Below are 25,022 nucleotides of genomic sequence, written 5' to 3' on the forward strand. Positions count from 1 at the left end.
TGCACGCCGCCAGTGCCAAGCGACCTGGGTGCCACAGGCCTCCCTGTGCACAGCTGATCCCACTTGCCACCTGCCCTGCACATGGACTTAATCTGTTCTTTGCAGTGCAGAGCCCTTCTCCACTTGAGCCCCAGATGGGTAGCCACAGGGTCACCTGAGACATTGTCTGCCCCGGAGCTACCTTGTCATCTCAGGTCCCAGTGGCCTTGCAGCTTTCCCATTCAAAGGAACAAATAGCAACTGCAAATGTCAGACCATATTGTGAATTCATTTTTCCAGATGCCTTTCAAAGCAACCTTGAGATGACCTGCTTGAGCTATTTAGATGCAATTTCTAAGCCTTTCTCTGGCCCTTCACACTCATGGCCTGATTAAGGATTGACCAGGTGTATTTGCTGCTGGGCTCTTTCCACTGCACCCCTGGAAGAAGGTCCTGCCCCAAAAACCTATCCAGCCAGGCACGCAAGTAACAAGGAACCAGGGTGGTGCCTGTATTTTGCTCTTGCATTTTGACAAACTATCACAAAACCTGGATCCAGGAAGCCCAGACCTCAGCCCACTGCCAAAGCTTCCAACCACAGCTGCGAAGACGGCAAAGGCAGAGTGGGGATGGACTCACTCAAGGTCACTAAGCCTGCAGTCTCACCCAACAGGAAGGACCCTGCCTCTTCCTTTGGGAGCCAAATTGGAGTTTAACCTTAAGAAGGCAGCACCATGCTTGGCCGCATTCTTCTCTTCCTTGGTGTCCAGATCGATGCTGGGCATCAGAAAGTCGTTGCCACCCCGCCACTGTCCATGTCCCTCAGCCTCCTTCCGAGAAACAAGGCTGAGGCCTGGGTGTTGGGTGCTGGAGAACCCAGGTCTGGGGTTCCAGCACTCTCCTGATGGCCTCAGGGCCCCTGGAGACAGGCCCTGCAGGGAGGCCTAGGCCCACCCAACACCTGAGCCCCCGGACACCCACCCTCTCACTCAGGAGCCAGGCACAGGGCAGGTCAGGATCTTCCCCCGCAGGAAGCTGCCCTGGGAAGTCCATCTCTACTGCAGAAGAGAGCACGCACCAGTGTTTGAGAAATTCTTTTATTTACAAATCACATAAAACAATTACAATTGAGTTTAGAACAATGAAAAACTTCTGAAAGCTATTCAAAAATCTGTATACCTTTTTTTCCCACTGCCATAAAGTTGGAAAAACAGCACATTTAAAAAACATGGTAATGACCAAGAATCTTATAAAATGTGTGCTGAAGGGGATGGGATGGGCCAAATGCCAGGACTCCGACAGTGACAGAATCAGAGGAACCAGAGGAAGCAGAGCTGAAGATGCGCAAGGAAAAGCACCAAGCGTCCCTCACTTGGGGATCAGCCAGGAGGCCCCGAGGAGCCCATAGCACAGCCTCACTGTGAGGCCATCAGCACAGCATTTCAGGGGCTTCTCCAGGCCCGCACTGGGCTGTCCGCTGCCTAAAACTGCAACTGTCCTGTGAGTTTGAGCAGGCCGTGAGCCTGCCATGTCCTTGCCGCAGATCCTCAGTGCTTGTGGCTTCCAGCACCGTAAGATGCAGGGGAGTTGGGGAACCAAACTGCGCAGGGCAGGCAGCGGTAGCACTGTGGGCGGAACTGAGCCCAGAATAGGGCTGCTCCTGCCCTTCCCAGAGAAAGAAGCTCACACGCAGAATGACAGTGCCTGAACTGGCACCCTCACCACGAACTTTCCACCTTGTCTCACGGCGAAGTTCGAAGGGTTTTCATCAGGTGAAGTGACATGTGTTTCTTCAAAAAAAAAAAAAAGGAAGGAACTCCACTTTGGACCCAGTGGACTAACTTGTGGCCAGAGACGGCAGAGCAGGAGCAGACTCCCCAAGCTGGCAGCCATGAGGGTCCCTGTAGGGCACTATGTGTGCCAAGGGACAGAAGGTGCCATGCTCAGGCTGACCAAAGACCCTTACCACTGGGGAGGGGACAGGCACCAGGGTCAAGGCCACGATCTATGTGCAAACAAAGGAGAAAGACAGCTTGTTCATACAGGTTTGCTTTATTTCCACGGTCAGCCTGCCAAGAGGACCTGCCACCCCCAAAGGGCAGGCACAGGCAGTGCTTCCTGGACACCTGGTGGGCACCTCCCTGCTGGTCTCCAGGATGCACCTGACATGGGCCCACGCAGGGGCAAGTCCTCGAACACAGTTACCAACCACTCAGCTGCGGCGACCCCTGTAAACAACACCACAGCAGGAGAGTAGCCACAGGAGCACTGCAGCGGAGTCCAGGTGCAATCATGGCGGTGGCGACATCCAAACAGGAGAAAGTGAAAGCAGTGCCTAAAACTGCCCACTGCGGACACCAGGGGTTAAAGGCACAAAATCGTGTCGTGATGGAAGGGTCCCAGGTGCGTTCACAGTCCAGAGTGAAAGAAAGCACAGGTAAAAACCCAGGAGCTGTGCAGGCCTTCTGCAGGAGGGCCTCAGCGACCGGGCCCAGCACGGTGACCTGAAACAGGAATCGCTGTTTACTCTCCATCCTGATGCAGAGGACTCACAGCAGGGGCACCCCTGGCCTGCCTGACAGCAGGCACGGCGGCCATGGCACTAAGAGACCTGCTTCGGTCTCGAGGACCACAATGACCCCCAGCATGGAGCCAGCTGCAGGTATGTAACCCACTATTTGGCTCAAGACAGAGACAGGCGGTACCTGAGAACCGTCAGCCACATGGCTTTGGCTTAGCCCTCCCTCCCTCGTCCCCAGAGCCCCGGGATGCACACGGCTGCACTTCCACTCAACAATGGCTGGTGACAGCCAGCACAGAGTCACAGCTGCTGTGCCCATCCTCCTTCCTAGAGAACAGCTTGAGGGAGACCCTAGCAAAGCCCCCTGGAGCTGGCCAGGCCTGCTGCTGTCTTTTCCCTGGCACTTCACATCAATTGCCAAGGTCTCTTTGGCCATGGCTCCTTTTTTAACCAGTCACCTGCTTATTTGCCAGTGCCACCTCCTGACCTGGGAGTGGCTCTGCACATCCTCGTCACATTCCACATACAACACTGCACCAGCCTTGCGTCCCTGGAGCTGGACTGCTGCTCTTATACAGGTATCTGATACTTCTCAGGCCAGGGGAGGCAGCAGGAAACACCACTCCACAGGCGCTCCCACGGGGGCAGTTTGTGTCTCACCACAGTGCTCTGGTCACTCCTGGTTCCCAAGGGGAATGATCTCCTCTGTGACAAAGAACTCGATGGTCTCTTCCTCCCAGTCATCCACATTGCTGTCCAGCTCATCCGTGTCCACCCCTGAGAGGTGAGAGAGCAAGGCTGACTCTCGGGTGACTCTGCACCAACAGGGCCCAAGCTGATGGGAAGCAGCAGGCCCAGGCTTTGCGGCTAGCACTGAGCTACAGCACAGGGGATCGCTCCTCTCAGCACAGCCTCAGAACCTGCCAGTTACCTCCTCTCAGCTCCAGACGCTCATTTTTCTGCTCCATGTAGCGCTCCTGGGCCATCTTCCGGTATTTCCGGAAGTCTTCCATCATGGTTCTCCGCCTTTCCACCAGTTCCTACAAAATCCAGAGGCGTTACACAACACAATTCCCCAGCAGCGAGCTCTTCTTAATCAAAGTGAGAATGTCCTTCCAGGACCCACACCTAATCAGTGGATGTCCCAACAATGCATTGAAAGAGGGGCTGTCAGGCTGGGGATTTAGCTCAGTGGCACAAGCGCCTGCCTGGCAAGCACAGGGTCCTGAATTCGATTCCTGGTACCAAAAAAAAAAAAAAAAGAAAAGGGGGCTCTCAGAACTAGAGGTGGTGGTACACAACTATCATCCCAACCCTTTGGGAGACTGAGGCAGGGAGGATCAAAAGCTCAAGCCCAGCCTGGGCAACATACTGTGACTTAGCAAAATAAAAAAATGTATTATTAAAAAGGCTGAGGAATGCACTCCAATGCAAAGTTCGCAGGTCCAATTTCTAATACCACAAAGAAAAAAAAAAGAGGTTCTCAGGCTACAACAGCGGGATGCACTTGTTCCCATGTTCTTCCATTAACATCCCACCACCGGGGGCTGGGGATTTATTAGCTCAGTGCCACAGCGCCTGCCTGGCAAGCACAAGGTCGTGAGTTTGATTCCTGGTACCAGAAAAAAAAACAAACAAAAAAAACCCCAAAAAACAACATCCCACCACCACCACCACCACCGCCAACAAATACAGCCAGTCACGCCATCCCTTCCAGGGGCCAGGACTGGTCTGAAGGTGCCCCTGCTGGTCCACCCCACACACAGGAGAACATGCTGCTGTTGGGGAGGAGCCGCATTCTTCGCACTGCCCAACAGTGCCTGCCTGTGCCATGCCCGGGACGGCGGCTGCCTTCAGCAGCCAGCTCAGCTCCCACAATGAGGCTCACCTTTGAGGCTTTGGACTGGCTCAAACGATCCTTCTGCTCAAAGATCTTTGAATATTTCTTCAGATCCTTTTTAATTTGCTGAATCAAAGACAAGTCACTCAGGATTAACATTCAGTGCAAGAACCAGAATACAACTTTCACAGTCACTGTCAGTGATTCGAAGACCACTGAACACAATCCTGTTGTCATTCGCTTCTGAGTTCACTGTGTGGAGCGACTCTGTCCTGGGATTCACAAGCTCCTCTCCACTTTGACCTGGTACCACCAGCCCACTCCCCGACAGCCACGTCTGCACGAGTCCCCAAGGCTGTGTTCCAGCCTGTCCATGGAGAACTTCGGGCACAACCTCAGGGCTGTGACAGTCAGGGATCCTGACGATCTTCAAGCTACTCTTCTCTACTTGCTCACCCCTGCATTGCCAAGAGCCCTGAAACTGTCTCGCTCCTATTTCCTAGTCACTGCCCTCACAGTAACAAGGAATTACAACCATTTCTCTTTGGCACCATAATGGCTTCTACACCCTGAGCCTGAAGAGGAGCCCAGACCTTTATCTGCTCCTGGCTGAGGAGTGTTGGGGGCCGAGGTCTCCAGAGCAACTGGCAGAAGCGGTCTTTGTTATTCTTCTGCAGGAGGCGTCCCTGGAATGTCCACAGCCAGTAAGCATTGTCCACCTACAAAAGAGCAGGGAGCATCCTGAGCCGCTCTAGCAGGTCACATAAAACAAAGATCCTGGAGCCTCAGCTGCCAACAGAGCCAACAGCAGCAGGCACTACATCTGCCAAAGGATGCTCTGGGCATTTGAGAGACAGCAGGGAACAGCCCAGGAAACTTTCTGAGATCCTGTCTCAAAGTAAAAAATTAAACATGTAGCTCAATGCAAAGGCTCTGGGTTCAATCCCCAGCATCACAAAAACCACCCCCTAAATAACCATAACCGCCCCCAATAGCAAAAATAAACACATATAAAGCAAGAAAGTAAGCAAGCAAGCAAAAAATGACACAATCCAAAAATAATCCTTTCAAGGCACTATTCCCAGGCTATCTGAAAGTCCTGAAAACTCAGTGTTTTCACTAAATAGAATTACTCTATGTAATCTCCCAGGTTCTATCTGCATGAACTACTTCAATTATCAACACCTCTTTTCCTCCCTCGCTGAGACACCAACTGCTGCTTCTTGGAAGTCAGAAACAGGACTAAAAACACTCTTTGACAGCCAAGGAGGAACTGGGAGGAAAGGCCTGTGCTCTTTTCCTGGGGACCCTGCACACCACCACCAGCCCACATGGCCAGTCCAATTCTGCTGCCATGGCTACTTGGGTCTTTCCCCTTACCTTATGGCTCCACCAGGACACAGAGGTGACGACATAGCGTCCAGTGGGGTCCCACTCAACATCAGAGGCCATGTAATGCTCTGCAATGTTCATGACAGTGCAATCTGAGGTGTCAACGAACGCCAGGGCCCCATTCATGCTGTGGAAATAGCATGTGGTCAAACCTCCCACATTCCCACAAGGACCAGGGTCCCCACAGGGACCAGGGAGCTGGCTGCTGCTGGCTGTGGGCTCACAGCACCCAAACCTCTGCCTCAGCTGCAGAGTTTATAGAGGAACAATCATGGTGATCGTTCTCACATCTTCCTTCCATGCTTGGAAGGAAGGTGTGAGAGTGGGAACTACTATACAGACAGGGCACATAAGATTCCACACATTGTGATTACCAAGGAAGTATTACAGGAAGCTAGCCAGGCCTCCGAAACTACAGGAGCGAGTCTGCAAAAGAGCAGGGAACTGGGAGGCCGTGTTGAATGGCTCCACTTTAAGTTGCAACAACGGAGACATTAAGTTATCTTTACACCAATCACTGAGGTAATGACAGTCACAGCTGTCTAGTGAAATGCCTGTCTTGTAAAACACCCAGGGTTCTCCAAGAGGACAGCCAGTAAGACCTTTTCTAAGTAGGGGAATGTCTGCATAGGCACCCGTAAGAGCATTCGAAATTCCTCACCCACGTCTCAGATCTGTGATGGACACACAATGGAAAGACAACGTCCCATCCTCCCAACCAGAGCCTCAAGGAAGCAGAGCCCTGCTATGACCCAGCAGAGGCTGGCCAGGGCATGGCTGCAGCTGGCAAAGCCGCTGGGACTCACCTTCTCAGACCAGCTAGCACGACAAACTGCCCCTGGGGACTCCAGAAGATGGTGTTTGCCTGCTGCTTATCGAACATTTCTGGAAGGAAAGAAAGTGCCCGTGAGTCTATGCCATGGCCAAGATTCAATGTTCCCTAGGGACGGTCTGGTAAAAACAGACTTACAGCCGGGACCCACTGACACATCAACCTGATGGGTCACCTCTGAAAACTACTTCAGAAGACCCAGCATTTAGGTATAGCTTAGGTTATGAGCCACCCTTAAAAAGAAAAGAGGAAAAAAAGAACCACGGGGTACTTTGAAAATACTATAGTATTTTCTTAAAAAACTTCCCAAGCCAAGTGGACAAAGGATTCCTGAATAGTAAACACTATACTTATAATACCCAGAAAGTCTAGCAGATCACCAGGGACATGACCCCAACTCCTCTACAGACTCCCATTACCTTTTTTTAGTTGTGGGGTCACAGAAACTAAGTCTATCATCTTTCTACAAATGCTCATTCCCACAGTTAAGCACAGTCTCTACCTGGACCACATGTCAGGCAGTTAACAAGCTGCAGTGAAGGATCCTCACACCCACTCCAATGAGCAACTAATCCTCACACCGGCAGGATCCTATAACCACCCCAATGAGCAACTGAATAGTGAAAAAAGCATCCGACCTGTGAGAGTCCCAATGGTCTCTGACACATGGCAGGATGCAGACGATACAAAATTGACAACCAGCCCCATAAAGGCATGTCATGCACAAAACTCAGAAGGTAGAAGGTACCTTTCTGTGCATCTATTTTATAACTTTGTATGAGATGCCTTTTGTCTGTAACTGCCTTTATTTAATTTTTTTTTTTTTTTTTTTTGAGATAAGGTCTATGTAGTCCAGGCTGGCTTAAATCCTCTTGCCTCAGCCTCCTAAATGCTTGAGCTACTGGTGGGAGCCACCACAACCACTTTGTAACTGCCCTCATCTGTTATGGTTGATACATTGTTTCAACTTGGGGAGTCTAGAGGCTTGGCTAAGTGACTCAGCAGGGAGCCAGGGTGCTTACTTTGTATTCATCCTGAGCCTGTGGAAGAGGAGGGCACACAGATTTTGTGAGTGCTACACATCCCCTGGGTGGGGGTAGCCTGTTTACAATGCAAAGGAGGGAAAGAGGATGCCTGCCCAGATGCTTCCCTTTTGCTCTAGTTGTTTTTGCTGTGTTCTGTTGCCATGAACGTTTGCCCTCTGCCATGTTCCACCCTGCCTTGGAGCCAGCCAAGTATGAACTGAAACCTCCATAAACTATAAGCTAAATAAACCTTTCCTTCCTTAATTTGGGGTGTTGGGTATTTTGCCTCAGCAACGAGAGAAAAGTAACCAAGACAATATCCAAAAGAATACTACAACCAATTCTGTGATGCACAATCTACTGTTCCTGCTAAGCTGTGGCTGAGTAAAAACTAAATTCACAGAACTGTCTTGGGAAGAGCTATTCCCAGGATACACGAATCCCTCTTGGGTACACTGTGGCCTAGGAGCAAGGGAGCACAGCCTGCGATACCCTCACAGACTGCCATGGATGAGAAACACTGGTGAAGCGGCCACTGCCTGCTCAATCCCATGGCACCTGCTGAGTCTGTGCGTGCGCTGACCCTTGCAAAGCACTAAGAACACAGGACAGAGCGAGGGGCAGCTATCCTCAGGCCCACTGCACACGTGGGAACGACGAGGCCCTCTAGGGGAGAACAGTGGATTGGCTCAGTACCGCTGGGCAGAACCCACCCTGAGCAATGGCCTGGCACATGCCCTGGGACAGAGCAAGGCAGAGCCTTATCTACAAGTTAACCTTTGGGCCCAAGGGCAGAACTAATGTCACTTAGAATGGTGGTCAGTGACTGAGCTGAAGGCCAGAGCAGCTCAAAAGCAGCAGTGTGACCTGAAGCCTTCCGCTGGCAGCCATGCACTCCCACCACCATGCAGAGCATCATCTGAACCCACAGCCACACATTTACAGTATGTGTCCCCAGGTAAGCCACTCTTTCCTCCTGGGCACTGGCCACACGCTACCACCCATCCTGATATGGCAGAGGCAGAGGCCTGAGACGGGACACACCACTTACTGATGAGCTCGATCTTCCCATTGTTTTTGACATGGTAGAAGGAGACAGATATCCGTGGAGCCTCTCCATGGAGCACAGCAAACTTACTACCGTTTGGTTCCCAGGCGAAGGCTATGATGGTTTCTGAGATCAAAAAACACCCCTTGTGAACATTTGTGAAACTATCCCGATTGGCTCAATACTCACTACTAAGAAGTAAAAGATATTCGTTAGTCAGTCAGAGGGAAAAAAAATCCCAATTCTTAAACTCACTGCAAGGACCACACAGCAAGTGACAGCAAGAAGAGGTACACTTTTCCCAAGTTCAAAAGCAGGTGATTTAACCTTTGTAAGATGCCTTGTGTGAAACCCTACCCCGGTTCCCAGAGCCTACTGCTTTCCCAAAAGTCACACGTAGCGGACAAGCTGACACCTGGTGTGGCTCAGGGATATCGCCTCTTTTATTCAGGGCTGTGCCACCACAGGAAGACTGTGGCCTCTTTTCTGCCCTGACACATGGCTATGAGGCACATCTTCTCATCTCTGTACTTCTTTCTTTTCTCAGTGGCAAAACAAAAAGCCAAACGAAAGGCACACGCTGATATCCAGCTAAAAGCAGAAACACAGCGCTAACACTGAATAGCGTGCGTTAGAACAGCAAGGGAAGTAAAGTCAGCTTTGAGAAACACAGTTAATGTTCTGTTTAAAAAAAAAAATCAGGGCTGGGCACAGTGGCATACACTGGCACTCTCAGCCCTCTGGAAAGCTGACACAGGAACTGTCACAAGTTTTACGTCAGTCTGGGCAACTTAGCAAAACCCTGTCTCAAAATAAAATAAAAAGGACTGGGGATGTAGCTCAGTGTAGAAAACACTTTCCTAGAATGCATAAAGCCCTGGGGTTCAATCCAAGACGCCATAAAAAGACTAAACAAAAACCAAACAAAAAAACAACAACAAAAAAAGGCCAACCCAAACAAAAACACCTTTGCTAGACCAGGAACATGTTTCATATGCAAGATTCTGGCTTCGTGTCCTTAGATAGAGTGAAGACCCATCCCTTACACCCTCATGTGTGAAAATAATGATCCTCTGCTACAAATCAGAGGTATGAGAGAAGTGGAGAGCTTCAACCAGCACCTGGAAAACTTAAGGGCTCCATCTAGAAACTGGGACTCTGACATGCGCTGCAACTCACAGTTGACTGTTTATGGGGAAGGACGAGCCTTCAAGCACCTGCTCAACCAGTTCACACCAGAGAAGCCAAGTGTGAAGCAGCTCAGAAGGCCCATCTGGCGATAAAACTACTACAACTTACCTTTCATTTCAACCACGTCGACAGGTACCTGTTTCTCTCTCATTCGGAAGATCTCAAAATTTGTGACAACACCCTGTTTATTGAAAAACAAAAACAAAGAATTGGTTGACTTTCTGGGAATTCTTAAAAGCGTGAGGAAACACTTAGAAGGACTTAAGAATTTAGTAGAAGATTTAACTCATGTGCCCAACAAACACATGATACTTGAAGTGACCACAGTCCTACCCCTACCAGGAAGCAGTTCCTAGAGCTATGGAAAGAGAATAGGCATGGTTGTAGCAGACTGCGGCCATGGTCACTCCGCCCAGGACTCTATTTCAAGGGAGCTGCCCAGAGGTCCTACACGCACACAAAAGCTCCACAGACACAAAATGCAGCACACCAGCCAAACTTCCCAGGGCCTGAGGTAGCTGTCAATGGCATCTAATGATTTAGATGCAGTGGAACCTCCTGCCCTAGAATCTAAGAAAGTACCCAGGCCAATGAGCAGGGTGTCACCACCAGTGTATGAATGGATGAATACAACACTGTCCATCCAGACAGGGAATACATTTCAACCACAAGAAGGAACAAAACACAGACACACATGAACTGTAAGGACGTGAGAAATGAGAAGCCAGATACAAAGGGCCACAGCCCGATGCCATCAACATACTAAGTCCAGAAGGGGGAACCCAGAGACAGAAGGCAGAGGTCAAGGGTGAGGAGGGGAATGAGGTGTAGCTGCTAACAGCTAGAGAGTTTTGGCGGGGTGTGATAAAAGTGTTCTGGAAGTAGCAGTGGCCATTGAATTGGCTTTAATAGTATGTGAATTAAATTAAGAAGAAATTCAATGCAGGAGAGGAAATTCTCCACTAGAAGGCAAATCCAGGCAATTACAGTGATACTTCTGTTCATGAATTTCTTTCCATGATTCTGGTCACAGAATTCATTCAACCCGAATTGTGGAAAGAATTAAGTTTGTGAACTGAGGTGCCACTGTACTGACAAGGTAAATAACAAATGATGAAAACAAGGAAATCTGGGTGTAGTACTGTGTAAAGTATGTTATTCTTGGTGTTTTTTAAAAAAATGATAAACTCTGAACTGCCATCACAGGAGGAAGGTGTCTGGGAATATAGCTCAGGTCAAAGGCCTTGGCTTCAATCCTACTACTAAAGGTGATGGGGAGGCTAAAACCTGGAGAAAAGAAGCTGTCCTCAACTAGATTATGCCAAAACCTCTCAATATGGTCAGCTAAATGCTTTCAGTATCAGTGGGTCTGAAAATAATCCACAAACTTCAACAACAAAGAATACTCATTAATTCCTTCACAACAAAATAGCTAGTTTAGAAGCAAGTTTAAAAAAAACCTGTTCTCACTGGCATCCACTTACCTGGGTGCCTTTTGGCGTCCTGTCTACTTTAACACACAAGTAATCTCCATTTTTCTGCCAGTGCAGCTTGCAATCTACCACGTTGAAGAGATTCCTCACTCGGATCTCTTGTCTGCTGGGAAGCTGCATCAGGGTCACCCTGGCTGGAATATCCTTGTCTTCTGGCACCCAAAAGGCTATTATGTTACCACCAGGAGACCAAGAAAAGTCTCTGTTGGACAAAGAAATAAAACGTCACCCAAAGACTCAGTACAAAACTGAAAAGCAGGAGAGAACAGAACTCATTTACTGTATAAATGCTCTATTTGGGCACACTAACGACGAGAGCAGAGAGCCTGCCATACAAGAAACCTGTTCCTAGCACTCTGCCTGCAGCTCAGCTGTCCTCGTGACTCTGGGACACAGCCATATCACTTTAACCGTGAGGCAGTAAATAAAGATAGATGTTATTAACCCGGCCCACTGTCACATGGCAGACTGACCCAACTCTGAGCCACCACACAGTCACGCTACAAGATAAATTTTAGGCTGATGAGCCAGGTAGAGTGGAGAGTGCCTGTAATCCTGGCACTTAGGTGGTAAGAAGATAACCCTGAGTTTGAGGCTGGCCTGAACTACATAGAGACCTTATCTCAAAAAATTTTAAGCTGATGGATCTAGCTGTATTATATAAAGATTAATTAAGAAGTCGGGTATGATGGCACATGCCTGTAATCCCAGCACTTAGGAAGTAGGAGGATAACCCTGAGTTTGAGGCTGGCCTGAACTACATAGAGAACCTGTCTCAAAAAATTTTAGGCTGATGGATCTAGCTGTATTATATAAAGATTAATTAAGAAGCTGGGTATGATGGCACACGCCTGTAATCCCAGCACTTGGGAGGGTGAGGCAGGAGGACCACAGCAAATCTGAGATCAGCCCAGGCTAGTGAGTTTGAGGACAGCCCAAACTACAGAGCTGGACCCTGTCTGAACACCCTCCCCAACAAAAGAGATTAAGATTTAAAAAGGGTAAAGTTCCCCAGTCAAAACTGTAAGAAGACTCAAGATGAGCAAGGACAATTCCCATACTCATTTTAAGTCATCTGTAGGAATACCGCTGTAATTGTTTATCCACACGACCACATCTTTAGACGTGCTATTGTTTCTCTGTTTTGCTTTTACTGAGTGCTAACATCTTGGTTTTGGTTTTAAATTCAGACTGTACCAAAGAATGCAAAAACAAAAGGATTAGGACACATTAGTGTCCTTAGACCACTGGCACTTCACTGCTCCAAGACTGACCAGTCCCAGGGGCCTTTGAATAAACATACCGACTCGATATGAAGAATGAGCTACAACTCATGGATGTTTACCAGCCACTTGCAGATCACCCAAGCCACCCAGTGAGACCCTTTGCCTGAGGTACTTCCTTAAAATCCCTGTAACCCCACTCTAGGTCAAAGACAGGTACAGCCTGAGACTCTCAGGCCTAAGAGGTTGACTTAACTATGCCAAAGAAGCAGAAATGCTGTGACCACAAGCAGCGGTAGCAGGGGAACCAACTGCGCCATCCCTGGGTTTAGCCCAACTGGTATTTCTTTCCAGCTGCCTAAGAGCTGAATGGTAAAAGAGGGAGAACAAATAAAACCACTGCAATGGATCAAGTGTGTGTGTCCCAAAATTCACATACTAAAATGCTAACCACCAAGATAATGCATTAGATGGGGGCCTTTGGGAGATAATTTGTCAAAATAAAGGGACGTCAGGGAAAGAGCTTAGTTTAATGTAAGGACACAGAACTCCTTATATTATGAAAGCTCCAGAGAACTGCTCTTTCCAACACCTGAGATTACAAAGAAGCCCACCTCTGAGGAACCCCTCACCAGACAAAGTCTGCAAGTAAAAAGCTCAGACTTGCAGCCACTAAATGGAAAGGAAGACATCTTGCTGTGTGAAGCCACCAGACTGTGGTGTTTTGTTTCCTTTTTTTTTTTTTTTTTTTTTTTTTTTTTTTTTTTTGGTTTTTTTCTCCGATACCGGGAACCGAACTCACGACTTTGCGCTTGCCAGGTAGGCGCTTTGCCGCTGAGCTAAATCCCCAGCCCCTTAGACTGTGGTGTTTTGTTACAGCACCCAGAGCAGAGACAACCACAGAAGCAGTCACTTACTTTATTCCAGAGATCTTCAAACTTTTCTTGTCCAAAAGACCCATAGACTGTCCAAAAGAAAGAGGATTACAGTTGAGTGTACAGTGTGCAAATGTTTCAATGGTGCATGTTTTTAAAAAAGTTTGCAGCACTGGGGACTGAACCCAGAGAAGCTCTACCACCAAACTACATCCCACACTTTTCTTTATTTTGACATACAGTTGCACTAAGCTGCCCAGGCTGTCCTCAGATTTGTAATTTTCATGCCTCAGTCTCCTGAGTAACTGGGGTTACATGTGTGCAGCATCACACCCAGTTATAATTATAGAAAATGTTTCTAGAAAGCTAATGCTGCAAGTTTGCTGGGGAGCAGTATAAGTACTCAGGGCGACAGGTGACATGTAAAACAATGTACCCCAGCAATAAAATGTGTACTTCCCAAGCCATTTTATGAATCCCTAACCTTAATTCCTGCAGCAGCACATGGCGGGGCAGGCATGATTCAGGAACTCAACCCCACACTGAGAGCCAGAGCAGCGCAGGAAGCACACTCTGTCCCGCCTGCACTAAGGTGCATCTCCTCTTCACTGCACCTCAAATAAAAGAACAGCGCTACATTCTCTAGTACACACATTGCTAGCTATGAGTGATGGACAGACTAGTTTTTTCGATCACTAAATCACTCACAGGAGTTTCATAGATGCTAAGGGTGTCCATTGTCATTCTTGCAAAAAATTTGCCATCATGGCTCCACCTAAGAAGAAAAGAAGTTCCAGAATATAACAACGAATAAAAGAAAAGATACGAAGAGTCCACTGCTGTGGTCTACTCACTTGAAAATAGGCCAGTGGGCTGAGCTCTCACAGTGAAAACCTCTCTTCTTGTGCCCAGTAAGGATGTCCCAGATGATTATGGCCTGAGGGTCATCCTGAGTGTCCATCAGGGGGCTAAAGGTCACCAGGTATCTGAAAGAGAGGGACCCACTTAGCATAATCTCCTAATGCCAAGCCCTGTATACACAGTATTCATTTTTTGGTATGCATGCCCAACTGAGGTAAGATTAATTTATAAATTAGGCAAGGTCAGAAATCAATGAAAAGGAGAACAGGTCTAACATACTGTAATAAAAGTTAAATGAAGCCAGGCATGATGGTGCATGCCTGTAACCCCGGCACTCAGGAGGCTTGAGGCAGGAGGACTGCTGCAAGTTTGAGGCTAACCTGGGCTACATAGTGAGTTCAAGGCCAGCTTGAGCTACATAGCAAGACCCTGTCTCAAAAAATAAAACGAAACAAAACAGTAAAATAAATTAAAAATTATGTGAATGTGGTGTCTCAAGAGTTAAGACATACACCAATGTTCTCGTGCTATGGCTGTTGGTAGGTCCTGAAACTTTAGAATGTCAAGTGTGGGAATGGGGAACAGCATTACTCTCAAAAGGCTCAGGGAAAAATGCTTACACGGGTGTTTGACAAAGGAAATAATAACAAACCCAACAAAACGTTAAGTGGAGACTCTCAACAGATACAGTATACAGGGTTCTTCTAGCAATTTTTCTATTAATCATAAAATAAAAAGGTATAAAAATCATCTGCAGAAGATTGGAATGAAGACCACATCCACTCCTCCAGCAGTTCACCTCTCACAAGGTGAGAAGTCGATGAGCTGAACCCCCTGGTGGCTGAACCTCTGGATCTGCTTGAATTTCTCTCCCCCCCAAAGAGCGATGCCTCGCTGATGGAAGGTGGCCAGGTAGGTGCCCTTGGGAGACCAACGCACGTATGTCTCTGTCCACCTCTGTGGAAAAGGAAGATCAGCATTAACACAACAACAAAGTCAGACACAGAGACCCTTCCTTCTACTGTGAATCTACTGTTCACTTCTCAGAACTTATTTCAGAGCTGGAAAGGAATAAAAGTTGTTCTCAATAACCCCAGAGAGAAACACTCTTCCTGCTCTTTCACTAGCTTGTGAAATAGTTGTTCCCCCTTAAGGAAATACAGAAGTCAGCGCCGCAAGCAACAAATTCGTACCGCTCTTTCTTCAATTGAGACAGGATCCTTCACATCATTCCAGAATATGGAAGTCCGGTCTCCGCTCTCAAAAATCACACTGTATTGATCTCTACATTCTGCCTCTTCTAGCCAGTAACGTAAGTTTCCCTAAAAAGAACCGAAAGCAGGGGATTTAGTCACACTTCATCAATGTTAACCCAAGAAAACTCACCTACAGCTTCTGCTTTTAGATGACAAATTTGGTGAGCATCTTTGTACTCCAAGACACTCACGATCTCAAGAAATCCAGCATTTCTATTAAATGCTTAGATACAGATTGCATGCAACTTACCAGGTCTTTAAAAGGCTGTTTTTCTGGGATATCCCATTCATCACTGATCGTCATGTACCTGGAGGAGAGTGGACAACTGCTGAGCAGCACTAACGGTGACCAAATTTGATGGGGGGGGGAGGGCAAAGTCAACAATCAATGGTGCATACCCAGGCCACCCCACCGCTCGCCCACCCATGGGGGACACATGGAGGGATGGAGATAGGAGTGTTCAACTGGTATAAGAACTGGTGCGAGGTCCGCTGGCCAGGAGCACGGGGCACAAGTGGAAGTGCTGCTCTTGCCTGATACTCTGAAAAGCCACCAACACCCACTGAGAAGTAATGAATCACCTGCATGTGTCAGTGCTCACATTTTCGAGGTCAAGTCTGAACTCACTTGTCAAAATCGGTGAAGAGGTTCACTCGGAAGGTGTGCTGCTTGTCGAGCTTGTAGCCATCAGCGTTTTTCACAGCATCCACAGCATGAGCAGGAGATGCATATTCCAGGAAGATATATCTGAAGTGAGAAAGCAGGCAATGTATATGTGTGCAGGCTGTCAGGTCAGGGAGGTCATACTCTGCACACCAGAGACCTTGTCCTGTAAGTATCTTACTACCATGGCCCCAAGGCAGTCAAATTGAGTAACAGCACAATCCCCAGGCAGAGCAGCTTCCCAAACAAGAATGATATCCTAAATTAGATCCAAAGTATCTAATTTCATAGTTAGAATCTAGAGAGGTTAACAAATATGTGTGAGCTTTTTTCTTTTTTGATGGTACTGAGGATCAAACTCAGAGCCTCTACTTCTGAGTTACATCTTCAATCCTTTTTTACTTTTTGAGACAGTATCTCACCAAGTTATTTTAGCCTAGGCTTGTACTTATGATCTCCCTGCCTCAGGCTCTCAGACTGCTAGGATTACAGGGTTCCACCATCACGTCTGGCTGAAAACATGTTACTCTGACTATGGATGGATTCATGATATTTAAGTATGTCAAAACCTACCAACTTATACACTTTAAACTATGCAAGTTTATTAGCTATCCACTACCTCCTTAAAGGGCTGGGAGTATAGCTCAGCAGAATCGTGCTTGCCTCATAAGTAGGAGGTCCTGAGTTTGAGTTCCAGGACCAAAAAAAGAAAAAGGAAAAAAAAAAAAACCCCAACTAGTCTCTTCCTATGTGCTGCCTATGGAGGTGGCAGCCATCTTCAACTCAGCACCATGGCGGCCCTTACACCCCTCGTGAGGCCCAAGATCGTCAAAAAGAGGACCAAGAAGTTCATCTCGCACCAGTCAGATTTTTATGTCAAAATTAAGTGCAACTGGTAGAAACCCAGAGGCATCGACAGCAGGGTTCTGAGAAGGTTCAAGAGCCAGATTTTGATCTGGAGGTGCTGCTGATGTGTAACAAGTCTTACTGCTCACAATGTCTCCTCTAAGAACCTCAAGGCCACCATGGAAAGAGCAGCCCAGCTCACCATCTGAGTCACCAACCCCAACGCCAGGCTGTGCAGTGAAGAAAACAAGTAGATGGCTCGTGTGCATGTTTATTTGTCCTTAAATAAAACCACAAAAACTGCAAAAAAAACCCAAAACAAAACAAAACAAAAACCCCAACTACCTCATTAAAGCTTTTAAAAGTAGTTCACTATTGGGCTGGGCGTGGTGGCGCATGCCTGTAATCCCAGCACTTGGGAGGCTGAGGCAGGAGGATCGCTGCAAGTTCGAGACCAGCCTGGGCTACAAAGTGAGCTCAAGGCCAGCCTGAACTGCATAGCAAGACCCTGTCTCAATAAGACAAAAAAAATTTAAAAAATGAAAATAAAAGTAGTTCACTATTGGGCATGGTGGTGCACACCGGTAGTCACAGCACTTGGGAAGCTGACGTAGGAGGATTGCTGTGAGTACAAGGGAGCCTGGACTATATAGTGAGTTCAAAGGCAGTCTGAACTATATAGTGAGACCCTGCTGCAAAAACCAAAAACAACAACAAAAAATTTAAACTGAGGGTGTATGTAGCTTAGTGGCAGAGCATTTGCCTAGCATGGAGGAGGCTTGGGTTCAATTCCCTGCACCATAAAAAACCAAAAACACACCAAATAAAAACTGAACATTAGGGGATATAGCTCAGTGGTGCAAGTGCCTGCCTGGCAAGCATGAGGTCATTAGTTCGATTCCCGGTACCAAATAAAAACAAAAACAAAAACTGAACATTATCATCCTCACAGTCTGATGGGACTGGAAAACAGCAAACCAGTTTCCATCAACTGCCAGCAGCAGCCACTTGGACCTGCGTTGCATTGGCCAGGGCACAAAGGGTAGGCACTGCACATGGCTCAACAATCTTGCTCTTGAGCACGACAAAGAAGCTCTCACACTTGCACAGGACATGGGTACATAACTGTTCAGGTGTCCATCAACAAGAAAATGGATACTTCACGGACAACAACAGAACACCACAGCATTCACAACAGATCAAAGAAGGATGGGGCTGTAGCTCAGTGGTAGTGTAGTTGGCCAAGGATGTGCAAAGCATGGTTTGATCCCCAGCACTGCAAAAAACAATAAAAAATAAAAATAAAATGAAGAAGCTGGCCACAGTGGTATATGCCATTAATCCCAGCACTCTGGGAGGCTGAGGCAGAAAAATCGCAAGTTTAAGACTAGCCTGCAAATGGCCGGGACTGGTGGTGCACGCCTGTAACCCCAGCACTAAGGAGGCTGAGGCAAGAGGATCCTTGCAAGTTTGAGACCAGCCTGGGCTGCAAAGTGAGCTCAAGACCAGCCTGAACTACATAGAAAGACCCTGCCTCAAAAAGACTAGCCTGCAAACTCAGTGAGACCCTGTCTCAAAATCTAAAAATTTTTAAAAAGGGCTGGGGATGTAGCTCAATGTGAAGGCCCTGGGTTTAACCTCCAATACCACCTCTGCCCCGACAAAAAAGCAACACAGTAAGTAGAATGAAATTTATCAACATGGAAGACCTAATTTTTAAGAGAAAATGCAAACCTCGGGTCACATACCTACATTGCAATTTTTAAAAGGGACACCACTATTTCAGGCAGTACTAAGAAAAGAGTTGCTAATTAAGTGGTGACACAACACTTTCACTTAAACTGTTAAATGCACTTCCATTTCAGAGACATTCAAACATGGGGGAAAAAAGGTCAAAATAAAATTCTATGCACAAAATTTTCTTAAAATTCTGCCAGTCTCCAGACAAGCCTAAGTTTTTACCCAGGACACATCTGAATTGTCAATTACTGTTCTGAGGGCAAAATTAAGAAACAAGTCCAGATTCTTCACAACTTAGCAGCCAACGGACACTGTAACTCAAGAGCCGTCCTATGTTCTCCTCCCCAACCACTAAGGGCCCCAGCACCCAAACCTCAGTTTCTGCAAGCTCTTAGCACCTGAATCAACAGCCTTGCCGCAGGAAAGCATAGGTGTACAACGGGTTCCCACAAAGGGTGATCACCACCAAAACACAAAAGCTACTTCAGTGATGAGACAGCAAACTCACCCTTTTGTCTTTCCATCCTCTTCAGGATAATAATCATTTGTGATTTTACCAAATTTGGAAAAGATCTTGTGGATGACATTTTTGAGTTTCTCAAGTCGGTCAGGTCCCACCTGAGGAACATTGTCCACTACAATCACCGAATCAATTCCATCTGCTTCCTGAGGCCGATCTTTGAGTACATCTCCAAGCAATTCTGTATGGGTGAAAGAATTGCCAAATGATCTTTAAAATACAAACAAACCAAGAAATTGCTAGGTATAGCGGCATGCAGCTGTAATCCCAGCAGTTGTGAAACTGAGATAAAACGATTACTACAAGTTCAAGGCAAGCCTGGGCTACATAGTGAGTTTAAGTCTAGCCTGAACTACATAGTGTGACCCTGATTCAAACCCCTTCTCCCCAAAAACAAACCACCAAGAATCACGCTCATATATTACCTTGGTACCTTGAACAAACTCTCAGGAAGCTAAGTACGAATGATCTAACGATCTGCTTTTATTGTGACTAAGTCATGAATTGAATGTTAGTGCAAGTCTATAACCCCACCACTCTGGGATTTCAAACAGAATGAAGAAGCTGGCCATGGTGGTATATGCCATTAATCCCAGCACTCTGGGAGGCTGAGGCAGAAAGATCACAAGTTTAAGCCTAGCCTGCAAACTCAGTGAGACCCTGTCTCAAAATTTAAAAATTTCTAAAAAGGGATGGGGATGTAGCTCAATGTGAAGGCCCTCAGTTTAATCTCCAATACCACCCCCCAAAAAAGGCAACACAGTAAGTAGAATGATATTTATCAACATAGAGGACCTAATTTTTAAAAGAAAATGCAAACCTCAGTTCACATACCTACACTGCAACCTGAGCCACTTAGCAAATCATCTCACTAGCATACCAAAACATTACTTTGGAAGTCCCAAAATTATAAGGTGTTGTGGATAAGAAAGCAAATATATATTTCCTACTGTATTTAAAATATCAGGGTAGGAACACTAAACTAGGAGACTATGGTATAGCCCTGTAATCTCAGCAATTTGGGAGGCTTAGGCATGAGGATCATGAGTTCAAGGAAGACCTAGGCAACCACAAAATTAACTAAATAAACTAGAAGAATATATAAGCTCCTAAACATGTAATTAATAGTATTTTCTCTTTTGGGGCTGGGGCTTTAGCTCAGCGGCAAAAAGTGCCTGCCTGGCAAGTGCAAGGTCGTGAGTTCAGTTCCCGGTACCAGAGAAAAACCAAAAAAAAAAAAAGTATTTTCTCTTTTTTTTAGTGATACACAAAATAATGAGGCATCTTCCAGGTCGTGATGGCACATGCCTTTAATCTCAGCATTTAGAAGACTGAGGCAAAAGGATCACTGAATTCAAGGCCATCATGGGTCACACAGGGAGTTCAAGGCAGCCCAAACTACACAAGAAGACTCTCAAAAAAACAAAACAATGAACAAAAAAGAGATGCATCTTGCAAATGTTGGTGTCTTTGACTTGATGAAATGCCATACAGGGCAGCAAGCAAGCATCAGACAACCGCAGACTAATATTAAATGTACAAATGTTTAGGATGGTGCTTGGAAGACAGGGTATGTTCACTTTCCATGTGTTCCACATGTTAATACACCTAAAAATGCAAAATGTGCTACGTTCATGCCACCTGCTTTTAAAGCCCAAAACTTGCGTATTCAAAGTTCTTAAAATGGATTCATTTCCATAAAACAGCCAGCGAGAATATGAGAAACTGCAGGTTGGTGTTAAAAAGAAAAAAGGAGAGAAAGAAAGACAACAGGTCAGTAAGTCAAAGGCACTCTGCTGCTGCTCTGTGTGAGGCTGGTCTCAGCCCCAACCCTTGGGACCAAGAAACTCCTCCAGCATCACTAGAAACACCTGACCACCTGCTGCAGGCAGCCACAAGGGCAGCAAGTGAGACCCAAATGAAATGAAGCAAATCCCCGTCTCCAAGTATAGTTCTGTGCACATCCCAAACCTTGATAGCTTGCCTACAAAGCTGTAAATGCGAGGACCTGGAAAAGAAAGGCACCTTTTATAGCTGCCATCAAAGTGCACTCGCCAGGTGAAACCACATCAGTTATCATAGCCAAAATGATTACTAGGTAATTTCTGAGTAGTCAAAAAGATGGTTGCTACACTAATTTCTTATTCTGGGAGCTAATTATCACTCTGATTTTTTATTATACTCCAGAATTTCAACATGTTAAATGACATATCAGAAAACACTTTGTTTTATTTCATTCTCAAAGGTTAAAAAGTGGCTGAGCATGGTGGCACACACCTCTAACTCCAGCAATTGGCAGTCTGAGGTAGGAAGATCATTGCAAGTTGGAGGCCAGCGTAAACTACATGGTGAGACCCTCTCTCAAAAAAGCCAAAAAGAAAGTTAAAAAGTGAATTCTTGTCACTCTTTTATGTGTTTTATTTCTTTTTGTTGTTGTTTGTGTTTTAAATTATCTGAAACAAAAAATTAAAATGTTTTTTCAACTTGAGCATAGTGGCGTACACCTGAAATTCAAATTACTGGGGTGGCTGAGGCAGGAAAACTACAAAATTGAGGCCAGTCTGAGCAAGACAGCAAGACCCTGTCTCAAAAAAAAAAAGGGTAGGAGGGGGTCCTGGGGAAGTAGCTTAAAGGTTGAGTGCTTACCTAGCAGGCCCACCTGCTTCAACACATGGAGGAGGAGACAGCGCGGCTATTTAAAAGGGAAAAATAGTTTCAAGTAGCAAGCTGTCATAAACTATTTCTAATTAATTTCAACATTTCTATGAATAGTTACTTAAAAATAGCCACTGGGCTGGGGATGTAGCTCAGTGAGACAGCTGAATATCAAAGACACTAAAATTGAGATCAGGCAAAAAGGAAAAAGCAAGGAATGAGGCAGGTCAGAATCACAGCAGTTCCAGAAATCCATTATATGAAACTGTAGTGAAATCTCTGGCATATTTTTAAAAGGTTCTCGGCATACAATTAAATGCCTATTAAACTGCATCTCAAACTTATAAAGCTTATACCATAAAAAGCTCAGCTTCTATACAGAACTGTGGACTCCTTCCCACAAAGCTCAGAGCGTCTACTTAGTCTGTAAAAAAAAAAATCTGCCCATAGCTAGGAAAGGAACGAAGTAACTACACAGCGCAAGGCCCACTGTGTTCACTATCAGGTACTCCCGGCTCTAGGACTTCCAATCTGACTCCAAGAAATAATTTTCAAAACTAAATAGGAAAAATGTAGATGTACGCTACTTAGTGAGCCGAAGAAGATACCCAGAGTTAAAATTCTTGATCACGTATTTGTCTAGCCAAACAGGGCTGAAATACTGAACAGAATGAAAGATACAGATTAAGGTATGACTGTGGAAGAGGCAAGACAAACTCCACACTGCTCTTCCTAAAATCCAGTCCTTTTAGAGAGGAATGTAGACCCTGCCTTACCTCCCCCGGGCCCCTCTGATCTGGTAGGGCACACCACAAGCAGGAGGCAGGAAAAAAGCTGGAAGATTACTGAGATCTAGTTCCTCAGGACCAGCTGCCTCTCAAGTCACTCTGGCCAACAAGGCACACATCAGGACCACTCTGGCACCTAGAGATCACAATGACTTCACCCAGTCTGGACACTCCTGCACTCAGGTTACCGTTCCCTGACTGTCAAACACTGAACTCTGGAAATAATCCACCTTATCATCTATGAATTAGATGGGCTCAAACAACATTTTTAAAATACCTCAGCTGAACTGGGGATAGCAGCAAACACATAATCCCAACACTCAAGGCTGAGGCAGGATGGCCAGCCAGTTCAAGCCCAGCCTGGGCCGAATAGTGACTTCAAGGACAACCCAAACTACACAGCAAAACTCTGTCGCAAACAAAAATGATGTAGCAGCACATCACCGTAATCCCAGCACCCACAAGGCTGAGGCAGATCACAGGGTATGACCTAGCCTGGGCTACATAGTGAGTTCAAGGTCAGCCTGAACTATGTAGCAAAAGCATGTCTCAAAAAACTTAAAAACAAAATGATCTTCAAATTACAAGGGTCCAACATCACACCCATCTTAAAACAGGATTTTCTGTTTGTTTTTTGAACAGGTCTCATTATGTAGCCCAGGCTGGCCTTGAACTCCTGACACTCCTCCTGCCTCAGCCTCCTGAGAGCTGGGATTACAGGCATTACAAGCAGGAGCCACCACACTCAGGAAAACTTAGCATCTTAAAACGTAAGAAAAATTGGTGTGAAGAAACCACTGGTCTGGGCAGACTAGTGTGAATTCCCAGCTACCTGCCCCACTTGAAGGGATGGATGCTCTTTTGCAAGGGCAAGGGACGCAGACTAAATGCTCTCAAAGTCTCAAAGTATGTTTTTATTTTTTAAATCTCTCATGCTAAAATGTCTTTAATAAAGTAAAACTAAATAATGCTGACAGTAACTGGTAGCCCCCTAAAAAAGTGTGAGTGCCAAATTAATTCTATTGGTTCTCTAGACTTGATGCGTCTCCACCTACTTCAACAGTGGTGTTCTTGTCTTTCTCACTTTGGTACTAAAGTTAGTCAACACACACAAGAACTGCATGATGCAATTCCCGCGTGGAGAATTAAAATAGTTTTTAAAAAAAGCAATCTGCTATCATCGTAAGTCATTTCAGCAAAAAAGCTCCCAGGCAGTGAGCAGAAACAATGCCTGTAAAACCACAGTTAAGAACTGCCCTACTAAAATATTTCTGTGGGGTGGGGATGCAAAGGCACCCGGCTCGGCGCAATCTGCCAAGAAGTCTGACTGGTCAGCGCTGGTGATCTTGGCCAGGGAGGCAGAGGTCCCGCCTAGCTATGTTTCCAGCTGCTCCTCGTGCACATCAGGCCACCCTGGAACCCGCTCTGCTCTCTACTCCTCTCAGACGTGCGGCTGTGCTGCAGATAACTAGCTCCCACAGTGATCTCTTGTAGATCCCTCTTTAGAGAGAAGCAAACAGGACCCGCGTACTCGCAGCACACCCGCCCCATGCGGAAACGGCAGCAGCAGGCAGAGGTCCTCCCACCCACGGCCACGCTCGCCCCCCTCACCTTCCTCGCTCACGTCATCCACAAAGTCTTCGGGGTCGCTGAAGGAAGGCTCGTCCGCCTCGCCGTTCTCTACTGGGCGCTGTGCGGCCTCGGCCGCGCTACCCTCGCGCCCGGCCGCCTCCTCGGCGCACTGCTCGCTGGCCTGCTCTCCCGGGGGTTCGGGCTCGGACTGCGGCGCCGGCTCCTCGGTGGGCGGGGGTGGGGGCGATGCGGCCGGGCCGGGGGTTGCCTCCTCTGTCTGCTCCGCACTCACCTCGGGCTCCGGCCCAGCCGCCGCCTCTTCCTCGGTGTCCTCGCTCCGCGCTGCCTCGGGCGTTCCGGACCCAGCCGACTCCTCGTCCGGGGGTGGCTGAGCGGCCGGCTGCTGCCGCGCGGGCTCTGCCCGCTCATCGGCCGCTTCGGGCGCCGCCACGTTCTCCGCGTCCTGCATGGGCCCGCGATAGTCTTCGCCCGGCTCCGCCGCGCGCTTCCGACTCCCAGACCGCCCCGCGCCAGCTAGCGCCTAGCCATGTGCGTGCGCCCGGGGGCTGTACCAACTGCCGTGCGGGGAGGACCCCAAACCCCGACTCTTCGTAAAACCCCCAGAGGAACTGCACTGCACAGAAGAGCGTCTGCCACTAATTCCAGCGATGTTTACGGGAGAAGAGAGTGCTCAGGTTTTA

General features: G+C 47.2%; 1 protein-coding gene across 1 annotated transcript; it reads right to left on the reverse strand.

The window, feature by feature from the left end:
- Window positions 1–2,012: 2,012 nt before the first annotated feature.
- Eif3b (eukaryotic translation initiation factor 3, subunit B) lies at window positions 2,013–24,814 on the reverse strand. Its single transcript, XM_005397880.2, has 19 exons — window positions 24,361–24,814; window positions 19,295–19,487; window positions 16,165–16,284; window positions 15,787–15,844; window positions 15,474–15,602; window positions 15,080–15,237; window positions 14,274–14,405; window positions 14,128–14,194; window positions 13,462–13,508; window positions 11,313–11,523; window positions 9,937–10,009; window positions 8,641–8,763; window positions 6,539–6,617; window positions 5,721–5,859; window positions 4,934–5,059; window positions 4,389–4,466; window positions 3,432–3,540; window positions 3,161–3,277; window positions 2,013–2,483 (listed from the first exon to the last, which is right to left on the reverse strand). Exons 1-18 carry the CDS (start codon window positions 24,788–24,790, stop codon window positions 3,174–3,176), a joined length of 2,376 nt encoding a protein of 791 aa, XP_005397937.1. The 5' UTR covers window positions 24,791–24,814; the 3' UTR covers window positions 2,013–2,483; window positions 3,161–3,173.
- Between the last annotated feature and the right edge of the window lie 208 nt (window positions 24,815–25,022).

This window comes from Chinchilla lanigera, unplaced genomic scaffold (genome assembly GCF_000276665.1).
Source record: "Chinchilla lanigera isolate Chin_1 unplaced genomic scaffold, ChiLan1.0 scaffold00059, whole genome shotgun sequence".
In the NCBI taxonomy this organism is placed as follows: Eukaryota; Metazoa; Chordata; class Mammalia; order Rodentia; family Chinchillidae; genus Chinchilla; species Chinchilla lanigera.

What these genes read in the sequence shown, in the direction of transcription:
- Eif3b (XM_005397880.2), bottom strand. Translation starts at nt 24,790, where the DNA reads ATGCAGGACGCGGAGAACGTGGCGGCGCCCGAAGCGGCCGATGAGCGG. An exon ending in GACTTCTCACCTTGTGAGAG is followed by an intron (nt 14,406 to 15,079) that starts GTGAACTGCTGG and finishes CCTCTCTTTCAG; the next exon opens with ATACCTGGTGACCTTTAGCC. An exon ending in TTAGCATCTATGAAACTCCT is followed by an intron (nt 13,509 to 14,127) that starts GTGAGTGATTTA and finishes TCTTTTGGACAG; the next exon opens with TCTATGGGTCTTTTGGACAA.